At 36.8% G+C, this 16,371-nt stretch overlaps 1 protein-coding gene across 9 annotated transcripts in view; it reads left to right on the forward strand.

Moving 5' to 3' along the window:
* Positions 1-16,371, forward strand: part of ARID1B (AT-rich interaction domain 1B) — a 551,978-nt gene that overhangs the window by 514,275 nt on the left and 21,332 nt on the right. For 6 of the 9 annotated variants that reach the window (XM_072643769.1, XM_072643770.1, XM_072643767.1 and 3 more), the window contains 4 exons: positions 2,602-2,711; positions 3,448-3,606; positions 9,437-9,646; positions 13,274-13,478. In XM_072643769.1, coding sequence (XP_072499870.1) covers positions 2,602-2,711; positions 3,448-3,606; positions 9,437-9,646; positions 13,274-13,478 — 684 coding nt within the window. The remainder of the gene's footprint in view (positions 1-2,601; positions 2,712-3,447; positions 3,607-9,436; positions 9,647-13,273; positions 13,479-16,371) is intronic. The other 3 variants (XM_072643772.1, XM_072643774.1, XM_072643777.1) reach the window with 1 other exon arrangement.

A 16,371-nucleotide genomic window follows, 5' to 3' on the forward strand; every position in this document is an offset into this window, starting at 1 on the left:
TGAAGCATAGTGAAAGGAAAAGAAAACCTGGAAAAATTCAAACCAAAGTAGATGTTTTAATTTATCAATCCATGCTTATTTAAATTGTTTTTAATGTCATTATGATTTAATATATAGACCTAATTTATGGCAAATAGTGATATGTTTCAAATTTTATAATTGGTTGATGTTGAAAGAATTAGGTTATAACCTGTGAAAAACTGAACTTGTAGAAGGAAGTGTTTCCATGACCTTATCCCTCGTAAAAGTCTAGTATTAAATTTACTGCCCTTTATGTGATTTCCATTCAGTGAATAAGTAGCAAGGCCATCTTTTACAGTACACTTGGACACAGCTAAGCCTCTCCTCCTTTACAGTCACCCTGCCTTTTTCTTCCTCCCACAAGAAAGGGTGTTTCTTTAATGTACAGACTTAACTAATTCATATCCTGCTAGACCCCCCAGAGATAGTTTCCAAAGGATAAAAATGCACAAAAGCGATCCACTGCTCAGAACAACTAGGCTTCTTGGTGTAATATCACTCAGCTGCTTTTTTGAGGTTTCACACACATTCACAAAAATAACAGCATTTTTAGCTGATCCCAATAGATTTTTCTCTGCAGCTGCATCACTTGAAAAAGCTTTTTGTTCCAGTTCTTAAAGTCTAAGTATTGAAAGTAATTTGGAGGGGGAAAAAAAAAGAAAAATATCTCAATTATGATTTGTGAGTGTTGTGATGACTTTAAGGACTGACTGGGTTGCAAATGGGCTTTGAAATAGAAGCCCACATAGCCATGGAAAATATAGGCCGTTCAGAGCTGAATATTGAACATGCCATTGTAAACTCTCATGGCACGTGGCAGGATAGGGTTTTTGGCAGACCTATGGTCTCAACCTGTGGTGATGCTAAAGATATTAGCAAATTAGCACCGGAAAGCTTGCCAACTTATTCACCAGAGTCCTGCTCACTCTCTCACTGCTGTAATTAAAACTAATTATTTTCTAAAACATAGTAATACATGAATATGTGCAATAATCATTTTGTAGGGGGCAATCTGTGAAGTAGTTTAAGGTTTGTTGTTTTGTTGTTTTTTCATTTTCTTTTTCTTTTTTTGGCACATTGTACTGTATCCGTGCTGCCTGGTTAGAGCCAACCTTGCCTTTTCAGTAGAGTATGAAATAGCTCCTGTGCATTTACTCTCAGATTTATTTCTTTTTTAAGAAGGAATTTTTTTTTTCTGATTTCAGTCATTTAGAAGTTCTGTTCCTACATCTCCTTTCCTCTGCTTGTTCTCCTCTCTTCCTCATTTTTCCTTTCCCCTTTCACACCTCCCATTGGGTGGTCTCCTATGTAGTCCCAGTTTTGTGCAGCTAGTTTTCACAGTGGGGTCCAAAGGGATTCAGCTCATATTCCCCAGACACCTATATTGCCTCACTGTTTGGTTCCATTTTTCCTTTATAAAGAATATAACAAAATAAACCCACATTTTACCCTAGAAATATCAGTTTGTATTTGCATCTTCTGTCAGTACTAGGCAGTTCTGAGGGGAATAAGTTCTACCCATGAAGCATTAAAGTCTAAATGAATATTGGTGAGTTCTGTGACACTGTTACTGGTAGAGGTTGCCTGTAACGTGTATTTTGCATGTTGAGCTTTTTATTAGTCTGAGTATGAGCCTGTGTCATTGGTTTCTTGGGAAGTAGTTGGGGAGTGGTAAGCCAAGGTACCAAAATGAACTATAAGCCATGGTGCAAAAAAACCAAATTTTCTTTTTCCTTTAAAAAAAAAATACACTTGTGTTTGTTTCATAATTATAACAGAGATTATGCAGTGCAACAATATAGAAGTTCAATTATTATGGAATATGATGGTGCAGTAGTGAATTTGTTACATTGTATTTTCTTTTTTTTTTTCAAACAGCAAATAACCACTTTTACTCCCTGCCACTTCAGTCCTTCTCCCCCGAATTTATAACAAATGAAAAGCAAAACCATTACAAACATATATAGTAAAGCAAAACAAATTTCCACCTTGGTCATATCTCAAGCAATATGTGTCTCTGACTTTACTCTGAGTTCTTCACTTCTCTGTTAGGTGATGGTCTTCTGGAACTGTGGTCAGTCATCATGCTGATCAGAGTTCATCGGTATTTTAGTCTTTCAAGGTCGTTGTCTTTGTGTGGTAGCTCATTTTTAAATCTTCCATTCTCCAACTATGTAATATCCATATTCTCTTGAAAATTTTACTAGTTCTTTAATAGGTTTAAGAAGATCTTAGTTGAGTATTTTGTTTTGTGTCTAACTGTGGCCTACTCTCTGTTATTCTGTCTGAAAGAATAGGATGGATGAATGAATGAATAGGTAGAAAGATAAATATATGGGGCGGGGGAGAGATAATTTGGTCTTTAGAACGCAAAGACAGTACCTTATACTTGTCTGGTGAAGGATTGCTAGAATATAGTGCTATTTTCATTTCAAGGATATGTATTTTCCAAGGTTACATATTTTTTCCTTCTTCAAGGGAAGATTGCATGCCCCAGACCTCACTTCACAGCATACATTAGCAGGCAACACTGGCAAACCATCTATATAATTCTAAACTCTTTCTCCTGTTTTCTATTAGCATCTATGGGTCTTGCAGATATGATGTCACCTGGTGAGTCCAAATTGCCTGTGCCTGTGAAAACAGATGGTAAAGAAGAAGGCCCTCCTCAGGCTGAGAGCAAGTCCAAGGTATTTCCTTCCTCTTGTGCACGTGGTATTGGTTTGACCGAGCAGGAGGCTGCCATGTTGTCCTTTCTTCTTTGAATCTGGCCTCTCCCTTTTTGTTTCTTTTTCGTTTCTTTCTCTCCCGCATGTCTTTTCCATTTGTGTGCAACCTATTTGTTTTCTATTTTTTTTTTCATGGTGTGGATCTGAAAGTTACTAGTTCTTATGGCATTTAACTCATGGGGGAGGAGGGAATAGGGAGCAAACCAGAGGAAGAAACGCTTGGGAGTTTGGGGGTGGGGGAAAGAAGGGATCTTGCCTGGTTTCCAACTTGCAAGCCATTTTTCTCTGCCTTTAGTTTATAGCTTCCTGTTTTGGCCGCCTCAGCAGCAACAACATACTTAATATTTTGCTTTCCCACCTTATTTGACAAATAAGGTGAACAGCTTTTTTTTTCTTTCTTTCATAAGGGGAAACCCATGCTTAGCATTTCATGTTAGCTTGAAGTAAGCATGGTGGCTTAGTGAACCTTACCCAAGCATCCAGCAAACTTACCAAGTTATACTAATTAAGAATGTTGTTTTAATACTTTTATATATTTATTATGTGTATGTGTCTGTGTCTGTATATGTCTCTCTTTATATATATACATATTATATATAAAAATTGGTCAGTCTGTTTTACTGGATGTACTTTTTTGTTATTTTAAATAAAGTTTGCCCTGCCTTTGTCATATTTTTTTTTTATTCCTCTACCACAGGATAGCTACAGCTCTCAGGGTATTTCTCAGCCCCCAACCCCAGGCAACCTGCCAGTCCCTTCCCCAATGTCCCCAAGCTCTGCTAGCATCTCCTCATTTCATGGAGATGAAAGCGATAGCATTAACAGCCCAGGCTGGCCAAAGACTCCATCAAGCCCTGTAAGTGGCTCTGGTTTTTGTTTTGGTTTTTTGGGGATTTTTGGTAATTAATTCTATTTTAATGCTTGCTTGTTTGTTTGTTTAATTTTTTAAAAAATTACAGTATTACAGGATTGTATTTACTTATAATATATTGTTAATAGACGAATAAGTTTATGTGCATCCTAGAAGTTTGAATTCTGATAGTTAAGTAGCTGTTATAAGTGGCAAGCATTCTTCTCATGATTCACCTCTGTACAAAGCATGCTGAATGTGTTTATAAGGAGAATCCTTTTTTGTTACTGGGTCCAAACTCCTTCACACAAGTGAGTTCATTAAATGTGTTCGGTTCATTGTGCACTTAGAGAAGGTTTTTAAAATGAGGTGTTTTCTTCCGTTGTAGGAGAACTAATAGTATCCATGGTGTAAATTACAAGCTCGGCATCTGAACTAAAATCTTTTATGGGCAGTTCAGCCTCTGAAACATCTTATTTCCAAATAGCCTATCTGAAAATGCAAATATTACAATCTTGGGGCACTGTGTAGCATAATATCAGTTGTGCATTGTTTCAATCCATTTGTCTGAAATGAAACAAAAAGGCTTGGGAAAAGTTAATGCATGTGTATTTTTAGAATGCTACTTTTTAAATGAATAATGTTTACGTACATTAGAATTGGGTTAGGTAGAAAAATTTGTATCCTTCACAGCAATGCAAATACCCTTGAAATTAAGCAGTGGTTGCCAGATGAAATACAAAGAACATAATTGATAGTATTAAGTTCAAGGGAATTTTTTTTAGTTTAAATATCGTTTGGCCATAGGTAGGTTGGTAGGTCTAGGGCACTTATTTTTTCTCAGTAGAAAAATTAATTTTGTGCCCTTTCTAAAAGAATAATAATTCTGTTACAATATTTTATATTCATATGAAGAATAAAAAGCACTTAAAAAAACTTTAACATGCAATTACTTTATGAAGAAGTCTTAATTAATACCCTAATTTTTGTATGAAGAGCACGACTCATGAAGAGCAACTTGGAGATGATGAAGAATCTAACTAGATTCTGGCAGTCTAGTCAAAAGCCAGAATGGAAGCTCTTATTAATTATCCCATTAAGTGATTTAAACCGAGTTGAAGGTTAAAGGAGTTGATTGTTCCAGAAAATGTTTATAGAATTCACATGGAGCTTCAGCATAACCAGCATTTCCTTTTTAGAGGAATGAGGAGATGGCCACACCCTTGGTCACCTTGTCCACAGAGACATGTTTCGTTTCCCAAACAATGGGGAAAAAATGGTCTTTAAACCTCCTAGGGAAAACTAATAGGAAGGGAGAAGAGTGCACCTCCTTAATTTTGATGTCTTTATGTTATTTGCTTTGAGTCTCAGAAGGCAGTCAACATTGTGTTTTGTTCTTCCATCTTCTCTCCTGTCCTTTTTTTTTAAAAAAAAAATTTAGAATCAATAAAACTGTAAGCTTTCAAATGGAGTTTATCCTTTTTTTATTTTTTAAAGAAATTGATCTAAGGTATGAAATGAAAAAGTTCAAGATAATAGATAGCCTTATAGACCAAGTAGTTAATAGAATGTACAAAGAGACAATTTTGTGTGCAGTATTAACCAGCTCCCACTTAATAGTAAGCTTAACGTACTATTACTTAATAGTTATAGTATCCCTGTACAGGAAGACTGGGATGAAAACGAATTAAGAGCCACAATTTAATCCTGCAGTCTAAGAATACCAAACAGTTGCTTGATGTAACATCTTGTATCTATAAAGTGTTTCCTTTTTATTTTTTCAGAGCACATTTCCCTATATTATTCACACCAATGCCACACATTGTCACTGTTTATAAGGGTTTATGAGAGAATTCTTTGGTAGATCAAAAAAACCTGGGAAGCAATGCTCAGTAGTGAAATCAGGTGAGAGTGTTCTATGCTCACAAAATGCCACTCTTTTGAATAAGATAGTAATTGAAAGAGAGTACCAAAGTAGATTATAAATGAAGTGCATAGAATTATCTCTATTATCAAATAATTGCAAATGTATGCAATTCATTAGTTCTTCAACTGCAGACATTGACCAGCATCTCATGTTTCCAACACCCTTTAATCTAAATGCAGGACTGAAAATGTAGCAAATGTCAAGATATTTAATGCATGTTCTAAAAATGCAAATTCTATATTCATACACACAATTACATATACACACACCAAAAAAAAAAAAGATCACGTCTGGTGGAGAATGCAGAAATATGTTTACCTTTAAGAGATGTTTAAAGTGTTACAGATTTATGTTTATACTCCCCTTCCCCCGACCAAACAAAAAAGATTGTAATAATGTCTTCTTACTGTAATTTTTCAGTATCTTCTGGCTTTGCTTCTCCATTTCAGACAAAGTCTCGAAAATGTGACAGTTTTGTTTGTTTGTTTGTTTGAATCAGGTCCCTGCAAAGAGGCATTAACTATTTTCAAAGCATGTGGGCATAATTTAGGGCACTGAAAAAATAATTTGGTAAATGCTGCCTTAATGTCCTAAAAAGTTAACCATCATCCCAGAAAGAATGTAGTTTGCTTTTCCTGCCTAACCAGGTACAATGTATGTTGTTATTTATGCCATGACTAGAATCCTAGCACCAAAAAGGTATCTGTTGTACCTGATCGGTTTTGAATTGGATTTTCTCTTTGCTTTCCCAAACTGCTGTTTTTGTAATGCCTTTTTGGTGTGCTGAATCCTTAATGAGTGTAATCACTAGTCAGTTAAATAAGCAGACTCAGAAGTGTCAACAGTCACATTATAGTTATTTAGAGAACATTATCTATTCACAGGTTTTAGCCGTTCCTTTTATCTGATCATCATAACTCTTTCATAAACACCCTGATAAATTAAGACTAAATATTTTTTAATTCTATTTTTACCTGCATTTCAGTAATGTGCATAACTTCACATTGATTTCCATACCAAATTAAAATCACTTTTTAAAGTACAAAGACATTTTTATAATGGTGCTATGGAAGCATTTTGCAAGAATTAAAATCTTTTTAAAAAACAAAAATGGCATTTTGCTAATGAAAATCACCATCTTTGTGGCATTTTGCTAATCACATAAGAAAAACATTTGATTTGTAAAAAGTTTATATGGCAAGTTGATATAGAAGGTAAGGAAGAACCAAGATTAAAACTAAAAAATTCATAATTGCTTGTCTTGTATTAGATTACCTTACCCCCATGGGCCATTTCGTTTCAGGATCACATTTTAGCCATAGAATGAGATGCTAATCGTTGCCTAAATATATACGTGTGTGTGTGTGTGTATATATATATATATATATATACACACATATATACATACATATATACATACATATACATATATATATATACATGTAGACCACTCCCAAGTTGGACATTAGAGCAGCCAAGTCCTAAACTAATAATATGCTATTGAAGTACATGAACAATATATTTGAGTGACCCACAGCATAATCCTTTATCAAGATTTTGAATGGACAGAGCCTCATTTGGAATGATCTAAAACAGAAGAATCAAAAACAAGTCTGTGCTGCCCTCAACATTCCCAATGCAGGCAGAACCAGAACCAGACTGAAATATAATTAGGAAAAAAAATACAGTAGAACATAGATAATGCTAATATATAGTTTTCTAAGTCAGTTTGCTGCCTGCAGGTGTCCCTCTGTATAAGCTCTAGTGGCCCTCATTTCTGTTTCAGCTAGACATCACTGATCTAGAATTCTCGAAAGCTATTTCTTTTCTGCAGTCATGTTGGATTAATATCACAAACTTATTTTATTTTACCTTTGTAAATATACCTTTGGGTAAGCAGTATGGAAAGGTATATAGAAATTGGAGTTCTCTCGTAATACTTAACACCCGCATAGAATTGGGACCTGAAAAACATTTAAGTATGAGAGTGTGGAAAGTAGGTGCCATTCTTCAAAGTAGAAAGGAAAAGGGAGTACAGGACATGCACAGTTTTTTCCAAGTAAAGTAGTTGAGCCTACCTGAGGTTGAAGTCCAATCCCATTTTCACACCCTCGACAAAATTTATAAGAGCAAGACTGTATTTTAGTTGACCTATAACCTGACACCCATTTTTCTATATTTCCAACAGTTTAATGCCTTTTTATTAAATGATGTTTTATGCTTAAACATTTTTTAAAAACCTTAATTGGGTAATAAGTTAATTGAAGATGAAAAGTGCCCTCTTTTATTAGAAGTTCCACTTCCTGCTTGGCAGTGTATTGGACTTCTTTGTTACAGCCCACCTTTTACTGGAGTAACAAACAAGATATCACCTGACATTGGACGTCTGTGGTTTTTTTTTTTTTTAAAGAGAAATGACCATATATTCTTAAACTAAAGAGATTCCAGTGAAAGATAATGGAACTGTGTTAGGAAGTATGTATTTTAAAACAGTGGCTGTTCATAAATAAACCACATTTTAAATCTTGTATTGTCACATACCTCTTCCCTTCAAAAACAATTTAAAAGAACTTTTTGTATTAGCTATCTAGAGTAGCAGGCCAAATACCAAAGTATTTTCACCAACATAAAGCCAATCTTTGCCTCACCTAGATCATGCAGCCTATTTGTGCAGACACCAGATTGACCGAAAATGCCCTTTTGACTTTTTAGTATCGCAGTTGGCTGGCATAGAATACCAAGTACCAGTGGCATAAATTAGATATTTGAAGAAAGTTAAAATGCATCACTATAGTAATAATGGAAACGCTAAATCTTCATTCTAGCTTGTGCTGCTACGTGTACAATTGCTAAAACATGGTATTTTTAGGGGGAAAAAATTAATACTAAAACAGATAAAATGATGACAATACATATTTATAAAGATCTTGAGGCTTACAAAGCGTTACCAACTTAGAAGGTAGGTAGTGCAAGCATTATTGCCCTTGAATAGAAGAGAAAAAAGTATCACACAGCTAGTAAGAATTGAGACTCCATCTCAGGTCTTCTGGTTCTCCAAACCTTCCACTATACCACATTACCCAAGTAAATTTCAAGCTAACCTCTCCAGAGAATTCCTACTATGAGACGGAGACCCCCAGTTATGTCTATAGGTTGTTCCCTCCACTGTTTTTCACTGAAAACTATATATTAGCTTTATTCTGCACCCCTCCTTCCCCCCCCCAACTGAGTTAGGCGACAATGGTCACCAATAAACATTTATTAAGAACCTACAATGTTCCAGGCCCTGGGAATACAAAGAAAGGCAAAAGACAGTCCCTGCCTGCCATGAGGAGCTCACACTAAGGGGGAAAGACAACATGAAAACAACTGTGTGCAGACAAAATATATGCAGATAAATTGTAGGTAATCAGTGTGTTAGAGAAGTGAAGATAAAAAATAATTTTTTGACAGTCCTATCACATCAGGCCATTGAGTGCAGTGATGCTGTTTTGATTGAGGGGAACAAGGAAGGGAGCTCAGAAATTTGTTGTATTTGGAGTAAACCACAATTTGAGATCATAAAAAGGAAATGTTGGGCGTTTTTTCCTCATTTATTCAAAAAATGACATGAGGCATTATCGAAAACTTGCCTTCTGGGATTCAACGCTTTTGTATCAATGAGATAAAATGTTCATTTCATAAAAAGGGGAGTTTGGGCCCTTTAAAGTCAACTAAATTCTTAATTAAGAGAATGTATTGTTTGTGCCTGAACTAGTAGCCTTCATTCCTAACTGTTGTGTGATAGCAGTAGTTTGTTTTGATATCTTCTTCTTCTTATACATGTTGTGAGTGCCTTACTTTTGTCTTACTCTCCCCTTCTCCCCCCTTTATCCTACCCCACCTCCAAATGCACTCTCTGTGCTTTAGAAATCCAGCTCTTCTACAACCACTGGGGAGAAGATCACAAGAGTGTATGAGCTGGGGAATGAGCCGGAGCGCAGACTGTGGGTGGACAGATACCTGACCTTCATGGAGGAGCGAGGCTCGCCTGTGGCTAGTCTGCCTGCAGTGGGCAAAAAGCCCCTGGACCTGTTCAGACTCTACGTCTGCGTCAAAGAGATTGGAGGCTTGGCACAGGTAAGGAGAGACTAGGTGCTGATTTTGATAGTGTCTTGGGAGCAGGGAGGTTTATGCTCTCCGGTTTTGTATACTGTGCAGTTTTATCAAAAGGATGACTTGGATGAAAGCTTCAGTGGCACACTGATCAAATCAGGTGACAAGGCTGACTGGGATGGATGGCTAATATGTTGGATGACAAGATCCAAAAATTGCAGCAGGTTTGAAAGATGGCTCCATTTTAATGAGTCAACATTGAACTATATAGTATTTTACTTAAAACAATTCAACTTCACAAGTCTAAGGGTGGGCTAGAGAGTTTGTTTGAAAATAATCCAGGTTTCTTTGTAGATTACAATTCCTGTATGAGTTCATAGTGCCAAAAAAGCTAATGCCATTTTGGGGTTCTATTAAGAAGTATGGTATCAAAAGGAAGGGTGTCATTCCACATGTAGAACACTGTGGTCAGTTTTGGATGCACACCCAAAGGAGAGACACCATGCCACCTGAAAACCATTGGAAACAATTTGAAATAATTAGCCTAGGTCATCATATGTCAAATATTAATTAAGACTTTTTCTTCTTAGATCCAGGGAGCAAAACTAGCACCTTTGGGTAGAAGTTCTAGTAAGACAGATGCAGACTCATTACAAAACTTTCTAACAATTAGAGACTCCTACACAATATTCCTAGCGAGAATGGTTTTCTCCAAGTGAAGTCCAAACAACCACTTTTTAACCTCATTATAGAGGGGCATCTTGTACAGAAATAGACTGAACTAGATGGTCTTCTTGACCTCTTTCTAATTCTGAGATTGTGTGATTTTCTATCTGCTTTATTGTCCACCTGTGTCCAAAAAAAAAAAAAAAAAAAACATTCCCAAGAGTCTTAGTGCAAATTATGAACTTTAAACTATCCAGAAGAGTTGTGTGCCATAGACATGGGAATGGGAATAAGCATGACACTTCTGTGAAACACTGAGGACAGTGGTCTGACTGAAGAGAAATGAACATGGTAATTTTATGGGATAGTGAGGAGACCAGCCTGTCTGTCGAGGAATATTTAAAGAGTCCTTTGAGAAAAGGGGCCAAGCCAGATCTTATGTAGTTACTTAAGGCAGGCAAAGGAGTTAAGACTTGACAAAATGATAAAACCGCTGAAGAGTTTTAATCACTTGTTCAGTCATTTCATTTGAATCTGACTCTTTGTGATTCCATTTGGGATTTTCTTGGCAAAAGATACTCAAGTAGTTTGCCATTTCCTACCCTGGCTCTTTTTACATATGAAGAAACTGACTTGTCCAGGGTTACGGAGCTAGTAAGTATCTGAGATCAAATATGAACTCAGAAAGAACAGTTTTCCTGACTCCAGGACTCTACTTATCTACCCTTTTTTGTTTAATCAGTATAGAGTGATCAGTCCGGCACACTATAATGGATAGATTGAAGGGAGCCTGAGGTCATACATGATGGTTCTCCCAGGATTACGGTAATCTAGGCAAATGAAGAGGGATAGATGTATGCAGAATGCATCTGGAAGGAGGAATTAATTGGTAAGACTTGGTCACTTGGCTCGATGTAGGGCATGAATAAGGGGCATCAATCAAAGCCAACACCATGGTTTCTAGCCTGAGGTCACAGGGAATATGATTTGTGCTATTGATAGAAACAGAAAAATAGAAAAAAAAATTTTTTCAGAGAGAGAGAGCATTGAGGTACCATTATATAAAGTCTCTAGGTAAAGCCTATGATTATTGAGCTATCAAAAGCAAAAAAAAAAAAAAAAGATTTGTTCTTGAGTAGCTTTCAGTAGAAGTCAAAGGGAGAAAAACAAACATATGAAGGTTAGGATTCAGAGATTTTTTTCGGATTTCTTGTGTCATTTATTTTTATGACTGTTTTAAATACTTCTTGTGATTGTTTTCAAAATAATTTCTGGAATTAATATTTGAATTGAGGAGATATAACATTTTAAGTTTTAAAAATCTTCAGGTCATTACCATTTAGGTTTAAGTGAAATGAAGAGTTAAATTTTAGTCATGGAAGCTTAAAAAAAATCAAGGCCCTCTCAGGAACCTCCTTTCCCTTCTCCATTTTCCCACCCCGGTACTTCAGCTACATTCCTTTGGGAGTTCTAAAGTATACCTGTAGACTAGAGAAACAGTAGGATCTGCCCATAAATAAATGTAGAAATTGTTGGACCACCTCACCCTAGCTATTTCAACAGTGTGTATAACCAAATGAAACCTACAAAGGGGAGTCCTTGCTGGCTTAGCTAATGAGGCTTATTTGAATGTAACTGGATGGCACAGTGGTGGAGAACTGGGCTGGCATTGCCCTCCTCCTGGCATGATCCCTACCTAGTGGGCCATCGGATATGGTTGGGAGCAGGTGCTGGTTATTTATCAGTTCACAGCTTTGCATTTCAGGGTGTCCCAAGCAGCGTTCTGTTTACCATTTCTGAGGCAATCCACAGGCCTGCTGTTTGTAGCCTTGTTTTAAATGCCAAAATACTGGGCATTTAGACATTGAACGTTTCTGTGAGCATTATGCAGTTTGTTCATTATGCACCACTTAGAGCTAAGTAAATGGGTATAAAGAGCTTTGTGACAAGGTTTGGATCCTAAAATTTAATATTTTATGAAAAACTGTTTTCTTAACCCTTCAAATGCTATTGGGTATAACAGGTATATCAAAAGGCCAAATATTCTCCAAGTTATTTGCAAATCCTCATGTTTTATTTATTCATGTGAATAACCTTTCATAACTCTGCTCCCTAGAGGCATCTAAAAGGTTAAAATATTACCTAAACTTTTTTTTAATCATGCTTTTCTTAGCAATTATATTCTGCTTTGGCCTAAATTTAACAGGAGAAGCACACCATTCCTTGGTTCCACTTGATGAGGGGTATTGCAGCAATTCCTTCCAAAAGCATAAATTGTGCTCATCAACCACATTTAAGCTGACACTGTTAATAGGGCCCCACTTGGTGCATTAAATGGTATGTCACCGTGTCTTAAAGTTGCAGTTATTTGGTAAAGGGGCCCAATTTCTGGTGTATTTGTCTTTGGTAAAGGCATTGATCAGTCCCCCAAGAAAGCCTCAAGTGGCTTTCATGAGCCAGGAATACAGGCTCATTGTTCTGGCAGCTCATGGCTATTTGGGAAGAAATGCTGGGTTTGGTTTTGTTTTTTGTTTTTTGTTTTTTCATATCATTGCTCAAAACACTTAAATTGCAGAATAGGGCTAGTGTTATTGCTTTTTTAAATTAGTTTTTAGAACTTTTTTTTTTTTAATTAGAAGAGGGCGGGAGTGTGAGTGAGAGCATACATTTGTTCTGAGATAAATTGCTTGCTAGGAGCAGCACAAGCCCTGGATGAGTGCAGAGCATTAGAAAGAAACACCAGGCAGAAGACTCACCAAGCAAAGCTTTTTATGTAGCTATCAGCAGGTTCCTTAATGGTTTTATAACTGTAAATGCTGTCTATGCACTACTGAGTGGGAGTAATGAGCATTAGTTAAAAGAGGCAAATAAAAAAAAAGTAAACCAAGACATTAAGTGCTGTTTTTTGGGGGTGGGGGGGGGTCTCCTGGCTCTAAACAGGCCACTTTGCTGCAAACCAATGAACTTGCCATTTATTTTGCCTAGGTTAATAAAAACAAAAAGTGGCGCGAGTTGGCCACCAACCTGAATGTGGGCACTTCTAGCAGTGCAGCCAGCTCCCTGAAAAAGCAGTATATTCAGTACCTGTTTGCCTTTGAGTGCAAGATTGAAAGAGGGGAGGAGCCCCCTCCTGAAGTCTTCAGCACTGGAGATACTAAGAAACAAGCTAAGATTCAGCCGCCATCTCCTGGTAAGTAGGAGAACTACAGTCATTTGTATAAAAATAAAGATTAAAGGGAGGATGTTTGATCACCACTGAATCACAGTGCAGCGCCCAGAAGGTGTTAAATGCCGTGCCCTCCACAAGACAAAATCTCTATCTTTGGCAAATGCAGTAAACAGTGTGAAAAAGTGAAATGAAATTATCCCACGTCATATTAGTTGTGATTTACTTAGAAGTTGTGTTCTTGGGGTTTTAGAATGACATTCTTTTTTTTTTTTGGTAGTTGTAGTTTGTTTTATTTTCAGTTTACTCTAAATCCTGAGGAAATGCCTTAGAGCGGAGAAGTCAGGCACACCCCTGGAGTTGCTCCCCAATACTCACCACTTCCAGTGAGGCCCAACCAGATTAAAATGTAATCGAAATAAATTAAATAAAAATACAGTAGAACAAATAAAATAAATAAAAATGCAGTAGAATATGGATAATGTTAATAGGTGGTTTTCTAAATCAGTATACTTTCCACAGGGATCCTTATGAGGTTTAGTGCTTCTCTACTCCCCCACTACCCCTTTTGATTTTGATACCTATGGTGTGAAGAAAGTCTGAGAATTTGTATTCTGGGAGTAGTTCACAGTTTAATGCCATAGGTTTTGGAGTAATAAACTCTGTACCTCTATCTTCTTCCCACCCCACCCTACCCACGTGTTTTTTGAGTATTCCCTCAAAATTTCTCTTTAAAATAAGTGATTGTATCTTGGTTCTCATTTGCTCCCTTCAAAGTCTCATTGACCTGCTTTAATACTTTTCTCTTTTGGATCATCTCTCTGTCTTTGGAAAGACTTGTAGAATTCCAGTATCTGGTGAATGAAGCCACAAGGTTGTGATGGATGAAAAAGTCTGCTGAGCTATGAAATAAGTCACTTTCATTGTCTTCCTTGGCAGGAGACTACTGGCCAACTGAAAAAGTGGACCTGTCTTAATGGTTCCAAATCCGTCAGTGCAACATTTCATTTTTTAAAACATAGCAGAGAAGCAATTTTAAGGAATTTAGTACACTACCATGGTGAAATGCCATGAGGCTATTTTATCGTCCTTGTAGTTTGGTTGGTTTTGTTTTTGAATAGCACAGTCTTTAACTTGCTGGATGTCATTCCTAATCCTGCCATAGAGCTGCCCCGATCATCTCACCTGACTTGGGTCTCAGTTTTCCCATTTGAGAATAAGGATAATTATACCTGTCTCTTCCTTTAACTTAAAGGAGTTCATCAGTTTGTTACTTGTGATTAAAGTAGAGTCATTTGAGATCCTTAGAAGAGAGGCATTGCGATAATACAGGTTGACAGTCACACACTTGTAGCCAGTAGTAGTAGTATCTCCTCTTTTAGATAGTTCCTTCTTTTTCTTAGTGTTCTTTGTGTTCTGTTGTCTTTTGTTGTCTCAGGTTTTGACAAATGACTTTGGGTAAGGAAGCATCTTCTAGTTGGAACATATCCTTAGAGGATTTCCTTAAAACATCCTCCTTAAAAGAGGCAAATAAAAAAAGTAAACCAAGCCATTAAGTACTTTTTTGGGGGGGAGGGTATTGGTCAGGGGTGAGGTGTCCTCTTGGCTTTAAAAGAAAAAAACCGCTTTGCAGCAAACCAATGATCTGATCATTTATTTTGCCTAGGTTAATGAAAGCAATAAGCTGGCAACCAGTCTAACATGACTTCAATAGAAGTTTTTAGCCATCTCGAGCAAAATGTCTTAATATTTTTCATGACTTCTTTCTGACCATAAAGAATTACATTGGTGCCAAGTACAAAGCAGGTGGCCACTGCTAGATTTTGTCCTGTACCGTCTCTTCCTGGCCAGTTCTAAACAATTCCTATTATCAAAGGGTTCTCTTTGGTTTTATACTGTTACATTTTTTAAATCACAACCCACTGCTTGAAATATTTTTTCCAATATCCCTTCTCATGCCATGCAACTTTTAAACATTATTTTAAGAAGTAATTTTAAAAAAAAAAAGTTTCAATAATCACCTGGTGAATAGGCAATAATTTTTAAACAAACAGTTGTTCTGGGTGCCATTTTGACCACTAAAGTAATAGTTTGGGGAGGACCATCAGGAGATCTTGAGGGCCACTCTGGAGCTGGAGTAACAATCCCTTGACTTTTATGATGAGACCCTGAGAGAAAGTAGATCTTCCTTCCACCCCCAGAATCTCTGAGTCTTTATTCATCATCTAACACCTTAAAAACTACAAAATCTAATTTAAAATTTTCCACAACATTGCATTCAGTTCACAGACTAAAACAAGCTTCCTATGAACAGCCCTGAAACTATTTTTTTCCAAAATAAAAACCCAGCAGGACATAGGGACCAAAGTGGGGATGTCTGCAAAGATCTAAAGGTTTGTTTTATTTGCCAGGAAAGAACTTGTGTCACTGAATGGTCTGTACTTGTGTATGGAGAATGGCTTTCCCAGTGTGCATCAGCTTTAGTACAAGAAATCCCGCTGAGGTATAGATGCTTCAGAAAGTATAGGGCCGGTTCCCTTAACAGTCAGCCCTTTCTCTTTTCCCTTTTTTTTAAACTGCAGTTTATGGCAACATTATCGTTTTAACGCCACAAAAGAGCTAGGATTGCAGGTGTACTTCAGATAATCTATCCTTTTTAGTTGTCTAAATGGAGCTGAAGCCCTCTGGAACAGGAAGTAGACATAAAGGTTCCTGGTCTTAACCATTAAGTCAATACACATGAGGAAAAGCGCCTTACATAATGCACAAACAGGCTAAATGGATTGAGCTGGGAATTGTGCTGCTTTCAAGACACTGCTTGATAGAAGAAAGAGGAATGTCAGCCCTAGATGATGGTGGTCTCATTAACAAATCCATTGACTTCTTTCATTTATGTGATTTTTTTCCCCCAGACAAG

This window comes from Notamacropus eugenii, chromosome 2 (genome assembly GCF_028372415.1).
Source record: "Notamacropus eugenii isolate mMacEug1 chromosome 2, mMacEug1.pri_v2, whole genome shotgun sequence".
Lineage (NCBI taxonomy): Eukaryota > Metazoa > Chordata > Mammalia > Diprotodontia > Macropodidae > Notamacropus > Notamacropus eugenii.